The sequence below is a fragment of the Xenopus tropicalis genome, chromosome 7 (genome assembly GCF_000004195.4).
Source record: "Xenopus tropicalis strain Nigerian chromosome 7, UCB_Xtro_10.0, whole genome shotgun sequence".
Taxonomy (NCBI): Eukaryota; Metazoa; Chordata; class Amphibia; order Anura; family Pipidae; genus Xenopus; species Xenopus tropicalis.
The window spans coordinates 125,992,434-126,004,444 of record NC_030683.2 but is presented as its reverse complement, the minus strand read 5'-3'; the positions used below and the strand labels follow the sequence as shown (position 1 = coordinate 126,004,444).

At 40.9% G+C, this 12,011-nt stretch overlaps 1 protein-coding gene across 1 annotated transcript; it reads right to left on the bottom strand.

Moving 5' to 3' along the window:
• Positions 1 to 4,061: 4,061 nt before the first annotated feature.
• LOC105947975 (inducible metalloproteinase inhibitor protein-like) lies at positions 4,062 to 6,738 on the bottom strand. The gene is made up of 4 exons (XM_031905848.1): positions 6,715 to 6,738; positions 6,578 to 6,623; positions 4,961 to 4,996; positions 4,062 to 4,508 (listed from the first exon to the last, which is right to left on the bottom strand). Exons 2-4 carry the CDS (start codon positions 6,615 to 6,617, stop codon positions 4,177 to 4,179), a joined length of 408 nt encoding a protein of 135 aa, XP_031761708.1. The 5' UTR covers positions 6,618 to 6,623; positions 6,715 to 6,738; the 3' UTR covers positions 4,062 to 4,176.
• Positions 6,739 to 12,011: the final 5,273 nt, after the last annotated feature.

The window sequence follows — 12,011 nt, the reverse complement described above, 5'->3', positions numbered from 1 at the left end:
TAAGTGGAAGTACCGGGGTGAGGTCTCAAAGGAGGTGTCCGCTTGGTAAGAAGTACCGGGGAGTGCCCTAGAGAGGGTCTTCCGGCGAGAAGTACCGGAGGGAACCCCTAAAGGGAATAATCTGGTGGGAGTACTGCTAATATCTCGTGGAGAGAGGGTCTCTTAAGGAAGAGGGAGTATACCCTGACTGTCTCATTGCTCCTGTGTGTAACCTGCCTGTCTGATACATCTGTGCTAATAAACAAGTTCCACTGGTTAAACATCCATCCAGTGTCCTGGTCTCTGCATACACGGAGGATCCACTCTGCCTGGTAAGAATCTACCCCAAGGGAAGAGGGCAAGGTGCCAGGAGTGCTGGGAGTCCCCAAGCCGGAGTACAATATCAAGTTCTCAGGAGGGGAGTTATAGTTCAAGCTATCCCTATCCTGGGTGGAGGCACGCCAATTAGTACAGTAACATCTGTTCCCCATAGTAAGTGGGGCTCAGGATCCTGTTAGCGCCATAAGATCTCAGCAGGTAGCAGCACTGTCACAAAAGTGGGTTACACTGCTATTGTAGCAAACCCCTTTTTCCAGTATAATTGCAGCTTGTTGCAATTGTTAAATGTACCTGGGGCTAGGCCACATCTAGTACAGTTAGGGGATATTTGGGGGTTAATCCTGTGAAGCCTTAGTGGGGTAAAGTATGCCCTGTGAAGGATATATTTCTGAATCATTTTGTGGTTGGCACTGGGGGGAACAAACCCAGGTGCCTCCAAGGCGTCCAACCATTGGTCATCAGTTAGTGTGGGGATATCACTTTGCCATGCCCTGAAGAGGCCAGCATTGGTCTTTTTGTATTTGCAGAATCTGAGTATACTATATAGAGTGGATATCAGGTGCTGGTTTGTTTGTACCTGCAGTATTCTGCCAAAGGGCGATTTCCCCACCTTAAAGGGGTCTGATTGGTAAGCATGTTGTACCTGCCTATATGTTAACCATTGGGTGCCGGGGATTACGTATTCCCTTTTGAGTCTGTCAAAGGGTTTAAGGGAGTTGTTTTGCACCAGATGTTGTAATAGTTGCACCCCTTTATTACTCCATATTCGCCCTGCCTCTATGTGGGTAAATTCACTAAGTGCTCTATTGTTCCATATGGGTGTGTCTGGGTGTTTAGCATGGTGTGCGCATACTGCTTCAGCTCGCGACTATATGGTGCGGGTTAGAGATATTATAGGGGGAGTTGCGTTTCGTGATTTCTCGGGTGGGGTTTTTAGCATTTCTTGCAGAATGGGTCTTTCTGAGTTGTTCCGAGCCAATCTCAGTCTGTTTTTACAGATTTTACTTGTTATTCTTTACATTTTCTTTCCTCAAATAACTGGAGGCAGAATAATAATTATTTGGAATCATCTGATAACTTTTGGGTTTCGCTGAACAACAGATTGTGTTCTATAGAGTAATGAACATAACACGGTATGTTGTTTTTTTCTAGCCCTGTATCCTCTTTATGTCTCTGGACATGATGGAGGTAAGAAAAATACCAATAAGGACATATAGCAAATACATTTAAAGGGGAACTAAACCCTGCTGCACAGCGCGGCTCAACCAAACGTTACTCAGCTGTTGCCGGACTACAAATCCCAGAATAATGTAACATATAATGAAGGGTGAGGCATGCTGGGAGCTGTAGTCCAGCAACATCAGGGTTGTATTCTTAAAGCAATATTGCCCAATAAAACTGCATTAAAATGCAAGAAATCCCCCAATGAGAATCCCAGCTGATGTGAGTAAATCCGGCTCCCTGTTCTCTGTTCCTGCAATTGGAGTTGGGAGCAATAAGCACAGTTTCCCAGCACTGAACAAGTCTGTCCCTTTATCCCCATGTCTGATTCCTGTGCCATATAATGAGGGGAAAATGCCATCATTATCTCTATATGTAAGGTACCAGCAAGGGGCCTGACACAGTGCTGGGAATCAGCATTCTCATTGGTCACTTCTCTTGCACTTACAGTCACATTGTTGCTCAGTAGAATTCTCATTGGGGGATTTCCTTGCTTCTATAATTACGTTTTTTTGACAACTTCTATAGCAAAACCAGGGGGCGCTGTGGGACAGTGTTATGGTTGGGTTTATATCCCCTTTAATATCATTCAGCCATTCACCTAAATTGCAATTTGCAATAATTAAATTTTAAACAAAATGTTTGTAAATTTTAGACAAAGAGCTTGAAATTACAACGAAAATATACACACTGAGCTCTTCCTTTTTCATATTTTTTTATATTATAGAAAATATCAGACTTAAACAGGTTCAGGACCTGGAGTTTTTCAGATAAGGGATCTTTCCATAATTTGAATCTCCAGACCTTAATCTACTAAAAAAAAAATAATTTAACCATTAAATAAACCCAATAGGGCTGTTCTGCCCCCAATAAGGGGTAATTATATCTTAGTTGGGATCAAGTACAGGTACTGTTTTATTATTACAGAGAAAAGGGAATTATTTAACCATGAAATAAACCCAATAGGGCTGTTCTGCCCCCAATAAGGGGTAATTATATCTTAGTTGGGATCAAGTACAGGTACTGTTTTATTATTACAGAGAAAAGGGAATCATTTAACCATGAAATAAACCCAATAGGGCTGTTCTGCCCCAATAAGGGGTAATTATATCTTAGTTGGGATCAAGTACAGGTACTGTTTTATTATTACAGAGAAAAGGGAATCATTTAACCATGAAATAAACCCAATAGGGCTGTTCTGCCCCAATAAGGGGTAATTATATCTTAGTTGGGATCAAGTACAGGTACTGTTTTATTATTACAGAAAGAAGGGAATCATTTAACCATGAAATAAACCCAATAGGACTGTTCTGCCCCAATAAGGGGTAATTATATCTTAGTTGGGATCAAGTACAGGTACTGTTTTATTATTACAGAGAAAAGGGAATCATTTAACCATTAAATAAACCCAATAGGGCTGTTCTGCCCCCAATAAGGGGTAATTATATCTTAGTTGGGATCAAGTACAGGTACTGTTTTATTATTACAGAGAAAAGGGAATCATTTAACCATTAAATAAACCCAATAGGGCTGTTCTGCCCCAATAAGGGGTAATTATATCTTAGTTTGGATCAAGTACAGGTACTGTTTTATTATTACAGAGAAAAGGGAATCATTTAACCATTAAATAAACCCAATAGGGCTGTTCTGCCCCAATAAGGGGTAATTATATCTTAGTTGGGATCAAGTACAGGTACTGTTTTATTATTACAGAGAAATAATAGGCAACAATTTTATTGTTACTTTTTATGTTTTATATCTCCACAATACATGCGCAGATCAACTGCTATAAACTATTGAGTGAGGGATCCCCTAGAAATGATAGAGCCTCATTTGAATTACCTGGAAGAGCTCAACATAACTATTTTATTTATGGGATTTGGGTTTATCTGCTGCAACACTGTTGGTCTAGGGCAGCGCCTGGATCTTGTGTTTAACTCACTAAGTACAGGCTATTTCTTAATGTTTTGCCTTAATATGTTCAAGCTCTTCAGCCTGAGGGCAGCCCATTTACAAATACAGGTATCTGGGGGTGGTTGTGGGGGCCCAACAATCAGATCTTTGGTCTGGGCCCACTGGTACCTTAAAGTGACCCTGATTACTTACTGTAAGTGCTCTGGGTTTAATGCAATATATTAAGCTTGCTATAAGAACTTATGACCCATATAAACAGAACTGACGGTAGAGATGATCCGAGGAACTGCAAAGAGATCATTTCTTAACCAGCTGCTTCTATATGTTTAATATGATGCCCAAAAACCATGGATATCCTTATAGATGGTGCTTAGTGACGTCATCAGTTATAATCGGTGCTTAGTGATGTCATTTGTGTCACATGACTCACTGAAACGTGTGTATTATAAGAAATAACGTGCTCCCTGCTGTAACATATAAGGATATTAGAAGTCACCTCGGAGTCCCATGACCTGTATGAAAGTACTTGGCCTTCAGCTTGTTCTTTATATGTTCATGGGTCTCCCTGGTAACTTTTTCAAAAAAAATTCAGTTCCGCTCAGTTTTGTGATAAATTTATTTTATTGTAACGTGCCAACCCGCCCAACCGTAGGATCCATTTGGCACAGTCCCGCCCAAGTACTAATTATTGGGGTAACATTTACTACTTTTCCAGTTTTCATGTTACTGTTGAGGGCACTCTGACTCAGGGATGCACTTTTCATCATGCAATAAGTATCCTGGTTTGCATATACACCCCGGGGAACATATTTTAGGGCACCCTTTGGGCACACAGCTGGGGGGGCAGTGACCTTTGCAGGGGTCATAGGCTTTCAGCCCTTCGCAGATGATACAATCTTTTTCTGGGATACACGGAGAGTCGAGAGTCTGCTTGGTATAACCGGGTTTGCACGCACAGCCGGGTCCAGGCATAGCTATGCAATTGGCTTTGACCCCACAGAGCTGCAAACAGGGCTTGCTTGGGTACCACTGCTGGTTCTCTGGGCATCTATGTTCTGTACGAGGAGAGCAGAGAGATGTGTCAGGTACCGGGACAAGCGGAAATGTTCTGCTGCTCTTATACACAGCTCTATTATATACTTTGGATCTGTGAGTTAAACTTCTAATATTATATTTCTTATACTACTGGATATTAATACCAAGCACATAATATAATAATAGAGAGAGGGGGCCCCGTGGCTCCTAGGGGACCCAGAAGCATTAGGATCCCAATGTGGCTCCTGACTGATATGGAATTTCCATAAGCACCAAACTGCCCATTTCCCAAGGGCCCCTTAGAAGCTGTTACTATGGAGCCCAGTCCCCTCTGCCCCCCCCGCCACAAGCCAAGCAGGAATAAGCGCCAAGTTGAACTTGTGCCCATGAATAGTATCCGCTACATCATGCTAAGATTCCGGTTTAACTGAACTTCCCCTTTAAATACATATTTAGGAAATGAATCTCTTACCTTCATCCTGTGATACCACCAGTGTCGCTGTGAGCGCTGCACAAAAGGGGAAAAATACACATTTTCAGTTATTTTAGCTGAGTCTGATAATGCACATTTGTTGCAGCAAAACTCATGTCTAAACTGTATTCTCCTTATCCCTGGTGCAGCCCCCCCTCCCGCCCCCACTGCCCCCCAAAACTTCACCCCCAGTTTAATATTTATCCCCCGGCGCTCTTGCTGCCAGCAGTAGGGTTTGTGTTGTTCCATGGGCACAGTTTGCCGCAGCCCAGTAACAAATATGTAGGGACCCATAGGGTTAAGCTCTCCTATGGCTTTAATTTCCTATTTTTTCCTCATTTTACTGTTACTGGGCAAAGTCCCATGTATCTAGTTACACTATACTTTGCACCTTATTGGTTTATGTGGTTGTCCCCGCCCATTGCAAACTCAAATAGTGTTTAGCCGGAGAGTGTGGCTTCGTCTTAGGCTGCCTCTGTGTCTCAGGTGAAGGACCACTGAGCCTGGGAGCAGAACATAGGCCCCAGTAAAGCCTTATTGCCCCAGAGTGTTACCATCCACTCTGGTGAAGTCGGGGACAGGGACCCCATGAATGAGGAAAAGCAAGATCAGCAGAAACTGTAAGAGCACTCTTTAGGGGAGTGAGATAGTGAGACCTAGGAAGCAAGAGCAGCTCAGCTCCAACAAGGAAATTAGCTCTGGAAGTACCTTCCATCCGGCACTGTTGCCTCAGCGTAGGGCCACGGAGTAGACATAGGAGACAGGCCAGAACAAACCCTCATCCCTAGTCACCTGGAGGACTCTCAAGCTAGGGGTTATCAACCTGATGACTGAGGTATCTATCCAGACTGCTTCCCAAGGGGTGCCAAGCTGACCAGGTGCATTTACCCTGCCCAGTCTCTAAAGGAGGTGGGATAAACCGGTGTGCATCCTCTCTTGTTGTCCTCAGGGAGTACTATCATATAACCTTTGTATCTGCATTGTGAGTATAACCCTGCCATATCTATTTGTCTTGGACAATAAACTGTGCTATAGTTCAACTGCAAGAACCTTCTGGCGTCCATCTTTGCTAATCTGCACTGCACACAGCTACAGTGAGTTGTAGTTCTACTACACCCTCAGCTCTGCAGGTCTCTTCCATAAAGCGAAGGCCCATCCTGTATAAGAGAGTCGCATGTACCCCATGCTCTAAACCACACTAGCCTGAGTTTTAACTATTCCATAGCCAAGGGGTTACATATACCAAGGAACCATATATTTCATTCTTACATGTATCTCTAACGGCTCTGGTTCATTAAAAGCAACTGTTTGGTTGCCATGGGTTACTGGGCAAGATTACAAATCTATAAAATATTGTTACATACATTTCATACGATACATTGGGGTGAGTCCCCTTTGCCTGACATTATATTAGAGCTAACTGTCTATCAGAATAACCGACTCCGACACAAAGCTGCATGTAGGCAGACACATTGCTGAGAGGGGGGCAATGCAGTCACTTGTTTTCAGAAAAAGAACGAAATGAGATAAAGTCTGTATTGCATATACATTTTTACATTGTAATAAAACCACGACTCAGTAATATAATAAAGGTCGCTGTTATTAGAATTTACTTACCGAGTGCCACAAGCAGCCTGATTGGAGAGTTGAGCAGCATTCTGACCTATGGGAGGGGAAGAGGGAATATCAGTGCCACAGAATAAAGGCCACACTAACCCACTGTCCCGACTCCTTCAGTATAATGTCTCCCTTACCTGTCTCTCCAGTAGCAGTGATGCCGGAATGAATGTTCTGCTTCTATTTATCCTCAGTCTGCAAATGGGCGGGGCCTCTTGTACCCAAATAAAGTATGGCGAGTAATAATTAGGCAACTTTATAGTCTGTTTTGAAATCAAGTTATGGCATAATAAGGCCTGTCTCTTTGCTCATTGCTGTTACTCAATCAGATGTTGTTATTCTGGGCAGTAATTACATTTACGAATAGCGATGAAGAAATTTCAAGAAACTATTTTTTTGACGCACGTCTTTTTTTTTTTATGCAACTGCAACTTTTTGTTGCGACTGTAACATTTTTTCAAAACAATTTCTATTGAATTTTTGAAAAAGAAAAACAATCGCTCATTACTAATAAAGAATTATTTGAATTTTCCTTTTATTATTAATAATAACATTTATTTATAAAGCGCCAACATATCCCGCAGCGCTGTACAATAAGTGGGTTCCATACATTGGGCATACAGAGTAACATATAAAGCAATCAGTAACCGATACAGGAGGTGAAGAGGGCCCTGCCCAAAAGAGCTTACACTCTACAAGGAGTAACATATAAAGCAATCAGTAACCGATACAGGAGGGGAAGGGAGCCCTGCCCAAAAGAGCTTACACTCTACATTATTATTATTATTATTATTAACATTTATTTATAAAGCGCCAACATACCCCGCAGCGCTGTACAATAAGTTCCATACATTGGGCATACAGAGTAACATATAAAGCAATCAGTAACTGATACAGGAGGTGAAGGGAGCCCTGCCCAAAAGAGCTTACACTCTACATTATTATTATTAACATTTATTTATAAAGCGCCAACATATCCCGCAGCGCTGTACAATAAGTGGGTTCCATACATTGGACATACAGAGTAACATATAAAGCAATCAGTAACCGATACAGGAGGTGAAGGGAGCCCTGCCCAAAAGAGCTTACACTCTACATTATTATTATTAATAACATTTATTTATAAAGCGCCAACATACCCCGCTGCGCTATACAATAAGTGGGTTCCATACATTGGACATACAGAGTAACATATAAAGCAATCAGTAACCGATACAGGAGGGGAAGGGAGCCCTGCCCAAAAGAGCTTACACTCTACATTATTATTATTAACATTTATTTATAAAGCGCCAACATATCCCGCAGCGCTGTACAATAAGTGGGTTCCATACATTGGACATACAGAGTAACATATAAAGCAATCAGTAACCGATACAGGAGGTGAAGGGAGCCCTGCCCAAAAGAGCTTACACTCTACATTATTATTATTAATAACATTTATTTATAAAGCGCCAACATACCCCGCTGCGCTATACAATAAGTGGGTTCCATACATTGGACATACAGAGTAACATATAAAGCAATCAATAACCGATACAGGAGGGGAAGGGAGCCCTGCCCAAAAGAGCTTACACTCTACAAGTATCTTTTATTTTATTGTAGGTATCTGTATCTGTAATGCCGTTTTCCCTGGTTTTCAGATACAATTAACCCATTAAGGACCTTTGATTTGTACAAAACTGACAAAACAATAATTATCCCACAGAGAACTGACCATTTATCAGAACTATAGGAATCATTTCCATTCTCCCTTTTGGAAAACAGATCACAATGTCTGAGAAACAGAGGCAATTTTCTTTAAAGGGAAACTATCCCCCCAAACAATGTAGGTCTCTATAACAATATACTGTATTGCATAAACAGCTCATATGTAAAACCCTGCTGCATCTAAATAACCCATTTTCATTTAAATATACTTATTTAGCAGTATGTGCTGTACTTGTGGAATAAATACCCGCTGCTGTGCATTTGGGCCAGTTGAAGAAACAAGAAACTCGGGGGACAATAAATTCTGTGGGACAAATGTTATGAAAATAGGGACTGTCCGTCAAAGTCAGAAATGGAAATGAGATGCTGACATGGGAGTTGTTTCCAGGAAGATCATTCCCTCCCGTCTATAACAAAAGCCAATAATTATTACATCAGAATAATAACTCAATCAGCTCCTCGTCATCCATGTTGAAAGTCTCTCTGGCAGCGCGGCTCAACCAAACGTTACTCAGCTGTTGCCGGACTACAAATCCCAGAATAATGTAACATATAATGAAGGGTGAGGCATGCTGGGAGCTGTAGTCCAGCAACATCAGGGCTGTATTCTTAAAGCAATATTGCCCAATAAAACGGCATTAAAATGCAAGAAATCCCCCAATGAGAATCCCAGCTGATGTGAGTAAATCCGGCTCCCTGTTCTCTGTTCCTGCAATTGGAGTTGGGAGCAATAAGCACAGTTTCCCAGCACTGAACAAGTCTGTCCCTTTATCCCCATGTCTGATTCCTGTGCCATATAATGATGGGAAAAATGCCATCATTATCTCTATATGTAAGGTACCAGCAAGGGGCCTGACACAGTGCTGGGAATCAGCATTCTCATTGGTCACTTCTCTTGCACTTACAGTCACATTGTTGCTCAGTAGAATTCTCATTGGGGAATTTCCTTGCTTCTATAATTATGTTTTTGAGCAACTTCTATAGCAAAACCAGGGGGCGCTGTGGGACAGCGTTATGGTTGGGTTTATATCCCCTTTAAGCCACACAGTTTCACACTTCCAGGCTATGGGTTCGTCTCTTCCTTAACTAGCAGTTAGGCAGGTTATATATAGGCATTATTGTTGAACGTGATGGACGTATGTTTTTTTTCAACCCAACTTACTATGTTACTTCTAGTTCCTGAGTTACCCCCTGTATCTGGCTGTGAGTCTGTCTGTGCATGGGACGTAAATAAATTCAAATGTTAATAAACGGCCCCTTAATGTGAGTGACTGACAGATTATAAAAACTTCCCGGATATATATCTTATAATATATAATTGTGTGCAACATGAATGTATGTTATTATGCAAGAACATTGGGAAAGAGACTGCGGCTCTAATTGGATTCTGTCCTGTCACTGCTTTAATTGTTCGGCTGTGCGATAATTGGACTTACTGCAGTGTAGCACATAGAGATACTGCCGGCCTGGGTCGTTATGATTGGGCGAGGCACTTCCAGGCTAACGAGTCCTACTAATGTAAGTACAGAGCCACTAATAGTACCTAAGGGCTCTCACATAGATGTCAGGGATTTGTGGTTAATAGAACAAAGAACTGTAAACAGATAAAATGTAATTCAAATAAAATTGTAAATTAAGTGAAAATTTCATTTTGTAATTGCATATAGGGTTACACTGACGAATACAGGTATGGGACCTATTATCCAGAATGTGTGGGACCGGATAAGAGGTAGTTCTGTTATTTTTATCTCCATACATAGTCTACTAAATAGTCATGTTGGGATCAAGTACAGGTACTGGGAATCATTTAACCATTAAATAAACCCAATAGGGCTGTTCTGCCCCAATAAGGGGTAATTATATCTTCGTTGGGATCAAATACAGGTACTGTTTTATTATTACAGAGAAAAGGGAATCATTTAACCATTAAATAAACCCAATAGGGCTGTTCTGCCCCAATAAGGGGTAATTATATCTTAGTTGGGATCAAGTACAGGTACTGTTTTATTATTACAGAGAAAAGGGAATCATTTAACCATGAAATAAACCCAATAGGGCTGTTCTGCCCCAATAAGGGGTAATTATATCTTAGTTGGGATCAAGTACAGGTACTGTTTTATTATTACAGAGAAAAGGGAATCATTTAACCATTAAATAAACCCAATAGGGCTGTTCTGCCCCAATAAGGGGTAATTATATCTTAGTTGGGATCAAGTACAGGTACTGTTTTATTATTACAGAGAAAAGGGAATCATTTAACCATTAAATAAACCCAATAGGGCTGTTCTGCCCCAATAAGGGGTAATTATATCTTAGTTGGGATCAAGTACAGGTACTGTTTTATTATTACAGAGAAAAGGGAATCATTTAACCATTAAATAAACCCAATAGGGCTGTTCTGCCCCAATAAGGGGTAATTATATCTTAGTTGGGATCAAGTACAAGTACTGTTTTATTATTACAGAGAAAAGGGAATCATTTAACCATGAAATAAACCCAATAGGGCTGTTCTGCCCCAATCAGGGGTAATTATATCTTAGTTGGGATCAAGTACAAGTACTGTTTTATTATTACAGAGAAAAGGGAATCATTTAACCATGAAATAAACCCAATAGGGCTGTTCTGCCCCCAATAAGGGGTAATTATATCTTAGTTGGGATCAAGTACAGGTACTGTTTTATTATTACAGAGAAAAGGGAATCATTTAACCATGAAATAAACCCAATAGGGCTGTTCTGCCCCAATAAGGGGTAATTATATCTTAGTTGGGATCAAGTACAGGTACTGTTTTATTATTACAGAGAAAAGGGAATCATTTAACCATGAAATAAACCCAATAGGGCTGTTCTGCCCCAATAAGGGGTAATTATATCTTAGTTGGGATCAATTACAGGTACTGTTTTATTATTACAGAGAAAAGGGAATCATTTAACCATTAAATAAACCCAAAAGGGCTGTTCTGCCCCAATAAGGGGTAATTATATCTTAGTTGGGATCAAGTACAGGTACTGTTTTATTATTACAGAGAAAAGGGAATCATTTAACCATTAAATAAACCCAATAGGGCTGTTCTGCCCCCAATAAGGGGTAATTATATCTTAGTTGGGATCAAGTACAGGTACTGTTTTATTTTTACAGAGAAAGAGGAATCACTTTTAAAAATGGGAATTATGTGATTACAATGGAGTCTATGGGAGATAGTTTCCCCATAATTCAGAGCTTTTTGGAGAACGGGTTACATATTACCAATCCCATACCTGTAACAATAATGCAGAGATGAGGCATTCCCATAATTACGATGGTATTATATCTGACAGAGGAGAGCTGCCCGCCTAATCCAGTCTGGGAATCCTGTGGAACTGCCTTTCCCTTGAATTTTCAGAACTTTAGAAACTCACAAAATATCTGCCCAATGAACCCTATATCTTTCAAAATGGCAGCTCCGGCCCTATGTTCTGCCCAATGAGTGCCCTCCTGAGTGAGAGTCTGAAATCAATCCAAAGGGGTTTCTCGCCAGTGAATGGAAAAGATGGACAAGTTAATTATTATTATTATTAAATGGAACATGCACAGATTTTTTCGTTAGGGGACCAAAATTTTCTAACCTGTCCGATCGACTAAACGACCAATTGGCATGGTAAGAAAATTATTGGGGTGATAATTTGGAGCCCACACATCGAGCGAAAATCTTTTTTGGTATGGCCAGCTCCAAATTTTTGAACCATGG